The 14,990-nt window shown below is 45.0% G+C and overlaps 2 protein-coding genes across 3 annotated transcripts; one reads left to right on the forward strand and one right to left on the reverse strand.

Annotated features, from left to right (window-relative positions):
* Positions 1 to 11: 11 nt before the first annotated feature.
* On the reverse strand, positions 12 to 2,994 carry LOC135517129 (F-box/SPRY domain-containing protein 1-like). 2 transcript variants are annotated; one of them, XM_064941161.1, is made up of 3 exons: positions 2,507 to 2,994; positions 1,660 to 2,016; positions 12 to 1,005 (listed from the first exon to the last, which is right to left on the reverse strand). In XM_064941161.1, the coding sequence occupies exons 1-3, from the start codon at positions 2,822 to 2,824 to the stop codon at positions 820 to 822; spliced, it is 861 nt and encodes a 286-aa protein (XP_064797233.1). In that variant the 5' UTR covers positions 2,825 to 2,994; the 3' UTR covers positions 12 to 819. The 2 variants fall into 2 exon arrangements, with proteins under 2 accessions (XP_064797233.1, XP_064797232.1); XM_064941160.1 differs by having other exon boundaries at positions 12 to 1,026.
* LOC135517131 (myelin-associated neurite-outgrowth inhibitor-like) lies at positions 2,347 to 12,520 on the forward strand. The gene is made up of 8 exons (XM_064941162.1): positions 2,347 to 2,391; positions 3,666 to 3,865; positions 5,687 to 5,781; positions 5,930 to 6,016; positions 6,862 to 7,004; positions 9,743 to 9,929; positions 10,064 to 10,185; positions 10,839 to 12,520. The coding sequence occupies exons 3-7, from the start codon at positions 5,706 to 5,708 to the stop codon at positions 10,171 to 10,173; spliced, it is 603 nt and encodes a 200-aa protein (XP_064797234.1). The 5' UTR covers positions 2,347 to 2,391; positions 3,666 to 3,865; positions 5,687 to 5,705; the 3' UTR covers positions 10,174 to 10,185; positions 10,839 to 12,520.
* The last annotated feature ends 2,470 nt before the right edge of the window (positions 12,521 to 14,990 follow it).

The raw sequence follows: 14,990 nt of genomic DNA on the forward strand, positions 1-14,990 counted from the left end.
AAACAATCAAGACTGGCACCAGATCGTCTTTATTTGAAGCTTCCATGACCTCTTCAATAGTACCACGGATTAAAACCTAGAAATAAATATCATGAAATACTAGGACTAATACCACCACAATTAAAATGGATACGCAAAGGGTAATGTAGTCCCCGGACTTCTGCTCTTCCTATACAACGCATCTGAAGAGAGGAAACGTTTCCGTTACACTGCAACGCATGCGCATGACTAGCTAGCTTTGCTACTGAAGCCGTCTTTCCTGGATTTAATGGTCAGTTGGCAAAAAAAAAAAAAAAAGTGTTCCATACTGCATGTAGTCCTCTGAAAGGGTCAAAGGTCAATCACTCCACGTTCCCCCTCACGGCAGTTATAGTTGTGCTCTAGAAAATGTTACAGCTTCACATTTCCACATCTACAATATTCTCACGACGATGACTTGTTCCTCTATCATACGATGAGGTTTCTTTACATATTTTGGTTTGGCCTCATAGGAACAGACACACAACCAACAGCATGTACGGGATTCAGCAGTGTTGTTACTTCATAAAATAACATTAAATAACAGTCCTCCCATACTGTAAATAAAATGGTCCAGCAGCTAGTGGATATAACATCCATGTTGAGACAGAAAACCCTTTTGAAACAACCTCCAGTCCACACACCCACCTCCCCGCTTGTCCGTCAATGATCACTAGCATCCATTTTGATTTTAGGTTCCACCCCAGTGGTTGTGGAATGTTAGTTGAGAGTCTTCTCGGTGCCAACCAACAGTCATTATCCTTGGCACACCTGACATGGCACCGGCTGCTCGTGGCAGTGCTACCCATCCAGAGGCTTGCCCAGGTAGACCATGGTCACCTCAGTGTTGCCATAGACAGCTGAGACGGCCGGGAAGAGGCAGGCTTTCGGAAGTCCTCGGAAGGCCACTCCCAGGAACTCAAAGCCTCTCTCGAAAGCCAGGGTTTTGTTATCCATATCCAGGATTACTCGTATCCTCTCCCCGATCTGTGGACGCACACCATTACACTAGAAAGTAATATAACAGTAAGTAACAGCTACAATACAGAGAACGGCTTCACTTACAAAAGCTACAATTAACACATGCTTTTACTGTTATGAGAACTTCTCATTTAAGGTAGCGTTCTTCCTGACATGCATCCTACTGCACAGGCCTAACTCATCAAACAAATAAATGTCAATAAATAACTAGAAACACTCCATTGAGACGGTTCATCAGCCTTAAACAATGGCTCAGAGCTTTAAAAGGACATGTCCATTTATGTATTCAGATGTGTCTATAACTCTGTCTGCAGCTGACCCCATAGTGACAACGTCCCTGAACCTGCCTGCAGCTAGCTCACCCCATAGTGACAACGTCCCTAAACCCTGCAGCTAGCTCACCCCATTGTGACAACGTCCCTGAACCCTGCAGCTAGCTCACCCCATAGTGACAACGTCCCTGAACCCTGCAGCTAGCTCACCCCATAGTGACAACGCCCCTGAACCTGCCTGCAGCTAGCTCACCCCATAGTGACAACGTCCCTGAACTTCAGCACTAAACTCGCTGTTTAGATGGCATCTTTCTGGTGCAAAATATTTGCTATGGTGTACACTGTGCACTAATGATTACAACCCACGGGAAACAGGTTGCTAACCTACCTGGTATTTGGGAGCGTTGTTGCACTGGGGGAAGTTCCCGTTCACCTCCCCATTGTGGAGCAGGTTGTTATCTACCAGGTTCCAGCCCCAGCTTTGGTCGTCAGTACCCAGGAGGGCCACATAGCCCTGGCATTGCATGGCAGCACGCTTGGTGGCAATGCCGATCACCGCCACGGTCCCTAGGGGCCCCTCCCACCAGATCTCCCAGGCGTGGCGGCCCTCGGAGAAGCCGATCTTGCCGCGGGCTCCGTCGGTGCTCTGGGCGATGGGGTTGCGGTGAAGCGTGAAGCCGTTCTTCTTCACATAGACGTTACGCGAACAGTCGTGGGAACTCAGAGCGTGCTGGTAGGACTTGAGCTTCAGGAGGGGAGAAGACAGGTGAGGAGGCAGACAAAGATGGGTCAGGGTTTTGAAGAGGATCAACACATCAATCCATCCATGTAATTGATCATTGAGATGCACCAGCCATATTTGAATTGAGAGCAAAATATGAGGGCAGAATTAACATATGTACCAGCAACCAGAGATCATAGCTATATCATTTCACTTACATTATCTCATTCAGGAAATGATTGCATCATGCTCATCTATCTTATTGAATGCAGACGTCACATAAACAGGGCGTGTGCAGACCGCTCGACACTGGTCTCTGCATGACAGACAGCGTGACTAATAACGTTGATGAGTAGGCGGTCTGATTGAATGGCAAGCTAATATATGTGCTGAAAGTCGGTGCGTGAGTTATTCATTGTGGTATAATCTGGATTGAAATCATACAAATCTTTAACAGCTATAGGCCTTCACCATGATTTTCAAGTAGTAAACAAACGTTAGCATATATAGCTACCTTTCCCTTGTGTGTTGGCAGATTGCAGAGAATGTCGGAGCGCAGTGCCTCTTCGCTGAGAGAGCGAGCGCACAGACTCCGCCACACCTCGCTGTTCTCGTCGGCTAGACAGTTGTTCCAATGCCAGCACACCAACGAGCACCGCATTAGATCATACAAATCTAGATAAGAGAACACATGTTCAAGAACCCGACTGGGTAGCCTGCCTGCTATTCCCACACCTCCGCCGGCTGCGACGAATGAGTTCCCGGCAGAGCTACAACTGGCAGCGGCTGTGCCGATGCAAGCCTGCGCCCCTCCGGCGGCCGCTCCCGACATATTTGTCTAATTGAGGACGCCGACCGATAAATTGTGTTTTACAGCATAAATTCCTAACTAAAATGAATTAAAACGGACCATTTTTAACAATACGAGCCTAAATCACGGCGGTGGTATTGTTCTGCATGTATTTCCATGGACCCAGCCCGGGTTGGTAAAGGGAGAAGCAAAATGCGAAATCCAGTCAAGGTCCCGGAAATGTTTGTACAGCATTGATAAATCATGCATTTCTAAATCAATATAAATTAATATTTATTCTGATTCACAATGTTTAATTCTAAAGAAGGGGACAGAGATAATCGCAAAAATAACTTTTTGTCTGGAAAAAAATAATAGGTGCATTTTACTTTGTGTTCCTGTTAGGACCTTTGTCTGTCATAAAGCGCCCTTTACAGCTGATCTACAGTCAGAATTGATTTTTACCCCCCAGCCAGCCTAGAGTCCAAACTGAAGATTGGAGTATGGTTTACTGATCCTAGATCTGTGTACAGGGTCAACTTCCATTATGGAGTTGGTTGTAAAATGTAATTGACAGATAGAAAATAGATGAATGTAAGAATGCTTATTTCAGATTTGATTGCAGTTATTTTTTTTAGGAACAACGTATTGTTGAGCAATGCCAACACGATCCAACACCGACAGAAGTTCCAAAATAATATATTCTACAAATTCCTAATGCATTGAGACACCCCCATAGCTATTATTTATGCCAGATGATGCTTATGCCTCAGTATCTGTACTCTATTACATAAATGCTATAATCGCGTATACCATGTTATACATATGCTGTCCCAGAATCATTGCCCAGAGACAGCAAAGTGAAAGTCACCTTTTATTGCAGTACGACATCATGTGACATGGGCACAAAGGAGACTCGATGTACTCGGAAGTGACGCCGGTTGCTGGAGGAATGTTTGTGCGCAGTGAGAGCCAAGCAGAAAACAGCAGCGTCAACCAGAGACAGTGAGAACAAAAATACAATAACCAAAAGTTAACATCTGAGCCTAAATAACAGCAGTCGGAAACTGAGAAATTACAACCGTAAGTAACGTTGACAACTATTCCTAATATTACAATTGGTATCTATTGTTAAACCATTTGCCAAGATTGACAATATGAAGAGGTGGTTGAAGGGTGAATGGGACAGCCAGTATTAACTACAAGGAGAGAGATGCGACTGAAGCCCCAACGCAATGCCACCCCGCGGCCCTTTTTGTTGTGGAACTACTGCATCGCCCATTAATAAACGCATATGAGTTAGTTTCCATAATTAAACGCTCCATAGGGATTTGTCAGCACAGGAGCACAGTAAAAATGTCAGTGTTAACAGATCGGTACTGTAATGTGTTTAATTCTACCTAGGCTGCCCTATGGTTCACTACTGTAGCTGTTCGTTAATCGATACACGTCCATTACTCTGACCAGGGGTCCCATACTCAAAATGTGTCAAGTGAAAAGTTGGCCTCATGATGGCTAATTATGATTTATGAAAAACATTCATCTGTGTATATACTAGCTAGCTGCTCAGGGCTGCCAACTTTTGAAGAGGGTTTGGAGAGGGTGTGCCTCCTAGCACAACCCCCCAGGGGGGGTTACTGTTTTTAAGGTCATTTACTGCAATTCTACGTGTTTTGACATGGCTTAGTTCTATGACCAGCGTGGAATTTTTTTAAATAAAAATCACATGTCAGGATGCTTTGAACATTACATGTACACTCAAAATTGGAAGACTTTGTTTCTTAGCGATTTTTAGGGGGGGGGGGGATTTAAATGTGATATTTCAGTTGTTGTTGTTTTTTTATCCATTTGCAAACATGTCTAAAAAACATTTTTTTGCTTTGCCATTATGGGCTGTTGTGAGTTATTATACTGTTACATGTAGATTGATGTCCATTTTAGAATAAGTCTGTAACGTAACAAAATGTGTAAAAAGTTAAGGGGTCTGAATACTTTCCGAATGCAACGTACTATAGTTAGCTATTGCGGCTAGTTCAACTGCTTTGCTAGCTAGCTACCTTCTTTACATAGTTTTGTTTGTGAAGCTATAATGATTCAGATCATGAGTCATGACATAACGTATTGCTTGTGGAGGAGGATGTGATGCTGTGTGACAGCAACCAGTATGGCATTTACTATAGCCACGTTTGTTTTTACCAGTGGTGTAAAGTATTTCAGTAAAATTACTTGAAAGTACTACTTCAGTAGTTTTCTGGGGTGTCTGTACTTTACTATTTATATGTTTGACTAATTTTACTTTTACTTCACTACATTCCTAAAGAGAATAATGTACTTTTTACTCCATACATTTTCCCTGATACCCAGAAGTACTCAAATCAAATGTTATTCAAATCAAATGTTATTGTTCACATACACATATATTTCGCAGATGTTATTGCGGGTGTAGCGAAATGCTCGTTACATTTCGAATGCTTTACAGGACAGGAAAATTGTCTAAATTCACACACTTATCAAGAACATATCCCTTGGCATCCCTACTTTCTATGTTCTCGTGGACTTACTAAACACATGGTTTTCTTTATATAAGGAATTTGAACAGATTTATACATTTAATACTTAAGTATATTTTAATAATGATATTTACTTTTGATACTTAAGTATATTTTAGTAATGATATTTACTTTTGATACTTAAGTATATTTAAAACCAAATACTATTACTCAAGTAGTATTTTACTAGGTGACTTTTACTTGAGTCAATTTCTATTAAGGTATCTTGACTTTTACTCAAGTATGACAATTGGCTACTTTTTCCAAAACTGTTTTTTAATGAAGAACATATCAGATTTTGTATCTAACATTAACATAACAATATAATGTTTGCTTCTTGTCTTGGTTGTTGCAGTATCTGAACAGTGTGCATTATGAACCCAGTGTACTGCCCTGCACCAACAGGGGTCCCCTATGCCAATCAAAAGGGACATTTAGTAGGATACCCAGGTAGGCAGAGAGCCCCTTAACCAGTTTGTGAGCCTGTAGTGTTTACACACAGTTTTAGAAAAAAAAAATCTCTCTATAAGTGTTGCGTCTTCTCTAAATGTCTGTCTGATGTTTCTGAACTTCTCTTGTAATACATGTGACCTCCCAGCTGGATTCCCTGTGGGCTATGCAGCCTCCCCTGCCTATGCCCCCAACATGTACCACCCTGGAGCCAACCACCCAGCCTTCCCCACAGGTAACAGTCCCCCTCCCCCAGAGCTGCATCTAAGCCGACCCTTGTACAGTCAGTGCATACATTTGTAGTATGTGATTCCTTGTGGGAATTGATCCCCCAACCTCACCAGGGCTGTATTTATTACGCAGATTCCGTTGCAAAATATTTCTTGAACGGAAGCAAATGGAAGGAAACAGGGACCTACTTGAATGTATCCAATAGAAACTCATGTTCTGCTCTGTTTGCTTCCATTTAGTTTTTTTAAACGTTTTCCATAATGAATACACCCCCAGGGGGTCTAATCATTAGTCCAAACCATTGCAATAGAGTTTCCATTGGACAAAATCAGGTAGGTCCCTCTCCGTTCCATTTGGTTCTGTTTTGGTTCCTAGTGAGCACTCCCCAGCTGAACCATATCAGTTTGGGCAGGGGGTAGGAACGTGCAGCCGATCATGGGATCGTTGCAACCCAATACATTACTGAAGGCTAAATCCTGACCTGAATTGAATCAGTCTAACTGAATCGCAGTCTTTGTGCGTAGTGTAGCAGCCGCTGTGTTGTGACTCTGTACACCATGGTTTCATCACCTTGAGCTGAACATGGAGAACCAGACAGCTCTCAGGAGAGATGATTGAATTCAGCCAAACGTTTCTGCCTCTCGTTTTGTTTTCCAGCTACACATATTTTGCCGTTGACTGAAACTTCCCTCTTTTGTGTTGTACAGATTCAGAAAGGGGTCGGACAATAGTCAGTCCCTTTACAAGCCCTTGGGACAAAAGGCCTGGCCTGAAGTGTTAATTGTTTGTTTTTGTTCCTGTTAAAATGTGTAATTTCCCCAGATGATATCTCTGAAATGTCTCTTATAGGTTACGCTCCAGGCACTCCTTTTAAAATGTCCTGCTCGCCCACCACGGGGGCTGTCCCACCTTACTCCTCGTCACCCAACCCTTACCCCGGAGCAGTCTACCCTGTGAGAAGCACCTACCCCCAACAGAACCCCTACGCTCAGGTCAGTCAGTTAGTTCATCTACAGACTGCTGCAACATATCCAATCAACCTTTACCATCGGAAGTAGTACAACAACCTATTTATTATTTTTTTTGCTTATTTGCTTTGCTTGCAGTACCGTACGGAACAAAAATATAAACGCAACATGTTAAAGTGTTGGTTTCATGAGCCGAATTGAAAGATCCCAGATATTTCCCATACTGTGCATGAATCTGTTAGCATCCCTGTTAGTGAGCATTTCTCCTATGCCAAGCCATAGCGCAGAGCTTTGCTGTGACATCACACAGTTCCATGGTTAGTGCAGGCAATAGAGGAGGGCAGGGTAGCCTAGTGGTTAGAGTGTAGAGGCGGCAGGGTAGCCTAGTGGTTAGAGTGGAGGGGCGGCAGGGTAGCCTAGTGGTTAGAGTGGAGAGGCGGCAGGGTAGCCTAGTGGTTAGAGTGGAGGGGTGGCAGGGTAGCCTAGTGGTTAGAGTGGAGGGTTGGCAGGGTAGCCTAGTGGTTAGAGTGGAGGGGCGGCAGGGTAGCCTAGTGGTTAGAGTGGAGGGGCGGCAGGGTAGCCTAGTGGTTAGAGTGGAGAGGCGGTAGGGTAGCCTAGTGGTTAGAGTGGAGGGGTGGTAGGGTAGCCTAGTGGTTAGAGTGGAGGGTTGGTAGGGTAGCCTAGTGGTTAGAGTGGAGGGGCGGCAGGGTAGCCTAGTGGTTAGAGTGGAGGGGCGGCAGGGTAGCCTAGTGGTTAGAGTGGAGGGGCGGCAGGGTAGCCTAGTGGTTAGAGTGGAGAGGCGGTAGGGTAGCCTAGTGGTTAGAGTGGAGGGGTGGTAGGGTAGCCTAGTGGTTAGAGTGGAGGGGCGGCAGGGTAGCCTAGTGGTTAGAGCGTTGGACTAGTAACCGGAAGGTTGCAAGCTCAAACCCCCGAGCTGACAAGGTACAAATCTGTCGTTCTGCCCCTGAACAGGCAGTTAACCCACTGTTCCTAGGCCGTCATTGAAAATAAGAATTTGTTCTTAACTGACTTACCTAGTTAAATAAAGGTAAAAATAAAAATAACCTACTATTGTACACTATTCTCCCTATCATAACTCTTTGTACACTAATCTTCCAACGTTACCGTGTGTTAAACAATTGAATGTGGTAATTTTCCAAATGAATCCAACCACCATTTTCTTTCTTCTCTGTGTCAAGGCTCTCGTAAATATATGTACAGTATCTCTTTAAATAATAATTTTTATTAAGACAATACAATATGAATGGCCGCTCCCAAGTCCCTGCCCCCAGCCCAAAGGGTTTCATAAATACTTCCCTAACCCTAAATCATCTACAAGATCAGAGTATATTTTAAAAAGTAAATGTATTCAGAGTGAGCAGGGTAGCCTGCTGAGCGCATTACGCTACGGAATAAGTTGTCTGAATAGCAAATACTGAGAAGTGCTTAAGAAAGTTCCTAGTTCTGAATCGATCGGGTCCATACACATTAGCTTGCTGCATATTGCTGCTGTAGTTGGCTCAATGTGGCGCTGGCGTGAGATCTCTCTCTGAGGTACTGGCGTGAGATCTCTCTCTCTCTCTCTCTCTCTCTCTCTCTCTGAGGTACTGACGTGAGATCTCTCTCTGAGGTACTGGCGTGAGATCTCTCTCTCTGAGGTACTGACGTGAGATCTCTCTCTCTCTCTCTGAGGTACTGGCGTGAGACCTCTCTCTGAGGTACTGGCGTGAGACCTCTCTCTGAGGTACTGGCGTGAGACCTCTCTCTGAGGTACTGGCGTGAGACCTCTCTCTGAGGTACTGGCGTGAGACCTCTCTCTGAGGTACTGGCGTGAGATCTCTCTCTCTGAGGTACTGGCGTGAGATCTCTCTCTCTGAGGTACTGGCGTGAGATCTCTCTCTCTGAGGTACTGGCGTGAGATCTCTCTCTCTGAGGTACTGGCGTGAGATCTCTCTCTGAGGTACTGACGTGAGATCTCTCTCTGAGGTACTGACGTGAGATCTCTCTCTGAGGTACTGACGTGAGATCTCTCTCTGAGGTACTGACGTGAGATCTCTCTCTGAGGTACTGACGTGCGATCTCTCTCTCTGAGGTACTGACGTGAGATCTCTCTCTCTGAGGTACTGACGTGAGATCTCTCTCTCTGAGGTACTGACGTGAGATCTCTCTCTCTGAGGTACTGACGTGAGATCTCTCTCTCTGAGGTACTGACGTGAGATCTCTCTCTCTGAGGTACTGACGTGAGATCTCTCTCTCTGAGGTACTGGCGTGAGATCTCTCTCTCTGAGGTACTGGCGTGAGATCTCTCTCTCTGAGGTACTGGCGTGAGATCTCTCTCTCTGAGGTACTGACGTGAGATCTCTCTCTCTGAGGTACTGACGTGAGATCTCTCTCTCTGAGGTACTGACGTGAGATCTCTCTCTCTGAGGTACTGACGTGAGATCTCTCTCTCTCTGAGGTACTGACGTGAGATCTCTCTCTCTCTGAGGTACTGACGTGAGATCTCTCTCTCTCTGAGGTACTGACGTGAGATCTCTCTCTCTCTGAGGTACTGACGTGAGATCTCTCTCTCTGAGGTACTGACGTGAGATCTCTCTCTCTCTGAGGTACTGACGTGAGATCTCTCTCTCTCTGAGGTACTGACGTGAGATCTCTCTCTCTCTGAGGTACTGACGTGAGATCTCTCTCTCTCTCTCTGAGGTACTGGCGTGAGACCTCTCTCTCTGAGGTACTGACGTGAGATCTCTCTCTCTCTCTCTAAGCATCAAGGCACTTACTACACACAGCCGCTGTACGCAGCCCCGCCCCATGTCATACATCACACTACAGTGGTCCAGCCCAATGGGATGCCAGCAGCCATGTATGCCCCGCCCATGCACCACCCGCCTCGCCCCCACAACGGTGTTGCCATGGGGATGGTAGCAGGGACCACTATGGCCATGTCAGCTGGTGAGTTCCATTATTTTCCTATTTTTTTAATACTATCCTGTCTCTACACAGCGTACAAATCTTTGACGAGGATGAAGAAATGGTTTTGCTTTTGTCTAAATTCCTGACCTTTCTCACCTCCCTCCCTTCTCCAGGAACATTGTTGACGCACTCCCCGAATCCCCTCGCCCCCCACCAAGTCGCGATGCCCACATACCGACACCCAGGCACGCCCACCTACAGCTATGTGCCCCCGCAGTGGTGAAGTGATGGCACTGTGAGTAGTGAATACGTCCTCCGTGTCACCCATTTCATGCTCTCTCTGGTCAATCTGCCTGGGACAAACACTGACCACTGACACCGAACACAAGAGCATAGAAACTTGTGATCATTTTATAGTTATAAAATCACTTTTTTGTTGTTTTTTTCAGGCAGGAAAATACAGGAAGGGGGGCCTACTTGTTACCATTTTAAAGGGTTGTCACAGGAAGGGTGGTCCTACTTGTTACCATTTTAAAGGGTTGTCACAGGAAGGGGGGCCTACTTGTAACCATTTTAAAGGGTTGTCACAGGAAGGGTGGTCCTACTTGTTACCATTTTAAAGGGTTGTCACAGGAAGGGGGCCTACTTGTTACCATTTTAAAGGGTTGTCACAGGAAGGGGGGCCTACTTGTTACCATTTTAAAGGGTTGTCACAGGAAGGGGGGCCTACTTGTTACCATTTTAAAGGGTTGTCACAGGAAGGGGGGCCTACTTGTTACCATTTTAAAGGGTTGTCACAGGAAGGGGGGCCTACTTGTAACCATTTTAAAGGGTTGTCAAACATGTTGGGAAAATTTGGCAGTGGTCAATAGATGGACATTTTATGTGTAGGAAAACAAACAAATCGGTATTAGTGTATTAATCAACTTTCCCTCTGCTTCTCTTCAGGTCAGAAGATGGTAGATATGCTTCGACACTCCCGTCCAGTGTTCTCCAGCTGGTGACGATGATTATGACCCCCTTCAGCTGTTCTTCCTTCCTGTTTATAGGCGTGATGCGAATCTGAATCCTAACCATACATCAACAGGTCTGTTCAGAACGGGATGAAGAGAATCTTCCCACTCCTGACTATTCCTGTTTGGATTAACGCTATCCCAGAATCCTTCGCTCACTCTGCTGCATCTCTTCCGTCAGATGGCTACTGGAAGTCTCCTCCATGCACACTTGTGTTTTGTGGACTGTCTTTAGAAATGTGTAGTATAACTATTTTAAGTCGTTAAAAAGAGAGTTTGGATGAGTTTTTATTTTTTGGGATCCATATCGAGGTAAATGTGTGTGTGTGTGTGTGTGTGTGTGTGTCTGTGTCTGTGTCTGTGTGTGTGTGTGTGTGTGTTAATGCTCGCTCAATCTACCTGAGACATGCAAAATCACCAAAAAGATTGAATCTAAAGGAACTAAGAAGAAGAACTGCAATTGTTTTAGCACTGATATCGTGTCTTAATTTGAAACCTTAAATGAGAAAGGGGGGAAAAAAATAGTTTCATACAAACAAACTTAAAGATGGAATCCGCAGTAGGGGGTGAAACGGTGACCCTGGCTGCCCCACCACTGTTCTGTGCAGTGGGTTTTGTGTTCCTCTATTTCTCGTGTCAGAGGAGGAACAACAGTGTTGGTTGTTTTGCAGTGGTAATATCACAAACGGATATGGCTGTTTCACTATTAACGAATCCTACTCAAAGCCGTGCAGATTTTTATTCGACTTGTTTTTAGTAACGTTGCTGGCAGAGTGTTATTTCTCCAGATGAAGCTGTGTTGACATTTTGTCTGTTGGGACATTATTTTTATTTTTTTTGTAGTTTGGGAAAAATTGATTTTTTTGTTGTTGTTGAGTTTTGTGCCTCTGTGTCCATTCCAACACTAAATCATTCTCCACACTCTTTGCCCATTGGAAGGTGTTGTGGACACAGAGTTCCATGTAGAAGTTCCAACGGTCTTAAACAGATCATTTCCTTTCCTCTTTGACCATTTGTCCTAAGATCCCCTACATCATGACAGCAGAATGATACGGACCTGTCGTGACGTGATCTATTACTGGTCGTAAAGGAAAGTCTTCTATTTACAACTACTTGGACTCAGTACTGCAGACAATGAGCGATTGTGTATAATTCTATTTTCAGAGGTTTAAAACACTGAAACCGTTGCATGTACAGATGTATGTATTTATGTATGTATGCTTATATGCATGTATCATACCTGAATATGTCTACTGATTCCTTTGTGTCATTGGTTTGGGCTTAACCACACCAAGAGCCACAAACATTTCAAATCAATGCTAACCTGAGACATTTTCCACAGGTTTGAGACTTTTATTAAATTATTAAATGTATTATAATTTTCTAAGCACTACTGGAAGAGAAGACACATTAAATTCTTATTTGAGACACAGTTTTAAGGAAGCCAGTACTTAACTGAAGTGAGATGTCTCTCCCAAGTTACCTCAAGGCTCCACCTGATTTATATCATTGTCTGAGTCACTCGTCTATCTAAGTCCCCTCAGTTACTGAATCTGTTTTGTAATGTGTTTTTGGGTTGTCGAGAAAGACTACAAAATAAATACTGTTATGAATTTGTCAAGGTTTTTTATTGAACCATTTCACCTGCACATCTTTGGGGATCCAAGGATGATGTGGTGTTTTAAGGTGATTTACGATAACACAGAGCGATGGGGTTCGTGGTGATTTACGATAACACCGAGCGATGGTGTTCGAGGTGATGTGGTGATTTACGATAACACCGAGCGATGTGGTTCGAGGTGATGTGGTGATTTACGATAACACCGAGCGATGGGGTTCGTGGTGATGTGGTGATTTACGATAACACAGAGCGATGTGGTTCGAGGTGATGTGGTGATTTACGATAACACAGAGCGATGGGGTTCGAGGTGATGTGGTGATTTACGATAACACCGAGCGATGGGGTTCGTGGTGATTTACGATAACACCGAGCGATGGGGTCCGTGGTGATTTACGATAACACCGAGCGATGGGGTTCGTGGTGATTTACGATAACACCGAGCGATGGGGTTCGAGGTGATGTGGTGATTTACGATAACACAGAGCGATGGGGTTCGAGGTGATGTGGTGATTTACGATAACACCGAGCGATGGGGTTCGTGGTGATTTACGATAACACCGAGCGATGGGGTCCGTGGTGATTTACGATAACACCGAGCGATGGGGTTCGTGGTGATTTACGATAACACCGACCGATGGGGTTCGTGGTGATTTACGATAACACCGAGCGATGGGGTTCGTGGTGATTTACGATAACACTGACCGATGGGGTTCGTGGTGATTTACGATAACACCGAGAGATGGGGTTCGTGGTGATTTACGATAACACCGAGCGATGGGGTTCGTTGTGATTTACGATAACACCGAGCGATGGGGTTCGTGGTGATTTACGATAACACCGACCGATGGGGTTCGTGGTGATTTACGATAACACCGAGAGATGGGGTTCGTGGTGATTTACGATAACACCGAGCGATGGGGTTCGTTGTGATTTACGATAACACCGAGCGATGGGGTCCGTGGTGTTTTACGATAACACCGAGCGATGGGGTTCGTGGTGATTTACGATAACACCGAGCGATGGGGTCCGTGGTGATTTACGATAACACCGAGCGATGGGGTCCGTGGTGATTTACGATAACACCGAGCGATGGGGTCCGTGGTGATTTACGATAACACCGAGCGATGGGGTTCGTGGTGATTTACGATAACACCGACCGATGGGGTTCGTGGTGATTTACGATAACACCGAGCGATGGGGTTCGTGGTGATTTACGATAACACCGAGCGATGGGGTTCGTGGTGATTTACGATTACACCGAGCGATGGGGTTCGTGGTGATTTACGATAACACCGAGCGATGGGGTTCGTGGTGATTTACGATAACACCGAGCGATGGGGTTCGTGGTGATTTACGATAACACCGAGCGATGGGGTTCGTGGTGATTTACGGTAACACAGAGCGATGGGGTTCGTGGTGATTTACGGGAACACAGAGCGATGGGGTTCGTGGTGATTTACGGGAACACAGAGCGATGGGGTTCGTGGTGATTTACGGGAACACCGAGCGATGGGGTTCGTGGTGATTTACGGGAACACCGAGCGACGTCCTCTGAAGCCTACGTCTACTTGCTCCAGGTGGATTCCTTCGTTTGAGGCTTGCTGCAGTCTTCCCATCTGATGTCTAGCAGATGGACCTGACGTCTTAAATATCTGCCTTCAGCGTCACTGCGTTGTCTGAACGTGTGAATGGGAGGATCATGGTAATAATATTTTGTGTGAATATATATATTTAAATACTAAATGTCCAGCTACAGTGCCTCGGAAAAGTCTACAAACCACGTGCACAATGTTGACATTTTGCCGTCTTAAAATGTAATCTAAAAAGGGTTTGAATTTCTCTATTTTTTCAGTTAGAGCTACACCATCTACTACTACTTCATGTTCAAAGTGAAAGAAAGTTCTAGAACATATTTCAAATTAATGAAACACAAAAAAAACGAAGATGTCTTGATTTTGTGGATGTCTTCACACCCCAGAGTTAAAAGATGGTGTACGCACCTTTGTCAGTCAATAAGCCTTGTTCACATTGTCAGTTTGAAGTGATTCAAATCCACATTTTTTTGCATATCCAAATCGAATATTACATTTTTCTGCTGTCTGAAGAGCCTAAAAGTACATGGAATCGGATATTTCATGCCACATTTCAAACCACCTTTGTAGGTGACTGCTGTGGCTAGCTAGTTGACTGCTGTGGCTAGCTAGTTGACCGCTGTGGCTGGCTAGTTGACCACTGTGGCAGGCTAGTTGACCGCTCTGGCTAGCTAGTTGACCGCTCTGGCTAGCTAGTTTACTGCTGTGGTAGGCTAGTTTACTGCTGTGGCAGGCTAGTTTACTGCTGTGGCAGGCTAGTTGACCTCTCTGGCTAGCTAGTTGACCGCTGTGGCTAGCTAGTTGACCGCTGTGGCTAGCTAGTTGACCGCTGTAGCAGGCTAGTTGACCGCTGTGGCAGGCTAGTTGACCGCTG

Source organism: Oncorhynchus masou, chromosome 28 (assembly GCF_036934945.1).
Source record: "Oncorhynchus masou masou isolate Uvic2021 chromosome 28, UVic_Omas_1.1, whole genome shotgun sequence".
Lineage (NCBI taxonomy): Eukaryota > Metazoa > Chordata > Actinopteri > Salmoniformes > Salmonidae > Oncorhynchus > Oncorhynchus masou.

Bases quoted from the DNA above. Each gene is read 5' to 3' on its own strand.
- LOC135517129 (XM_064941160.1), bottom strand. From the start codon at position 2,824: ATGTCGGGAGCGGCCGCCGGAGGGGCGCAGGCTTGCATCGGCACAGCC. The intron at 2,017-2,506 runs GTAGCTATATAT...CCCCTCCTGAAG, and splicing joins TGCCAACACACAAGGGAAAG to CTCAAGTCCTACCAGCACGC. The intron at 1,027-1,659 runs GTAGGTTAGCAA...ATTACTTTCTAG, and splicing joins ACAACGCTCCCAAATACCAG to TGTAATGGTGTGCGTCCACA.
- LOC135517131 (XM_064941162.1), top strand. From the start codon at position 5,706: ATGAACCCAGTGTACTGCCCTGCACCAACAGGGGTCCCCTATGCCAAT. The intron at 6,017-6,861 runs GTAACAGTCCCC...TGTCTCTTATAG, and splicing joins CCACCCAGCCTTCCCCACAG to GTTACGCTCCAGGCACTCCT. The intron at 9,930-10,063 runs GTGAGTTCCATT...TCCCTTCTCCAG, and splicing joins CACTATGGCCATGTCAGCTG to GAACATTGTTGACGCACTCC.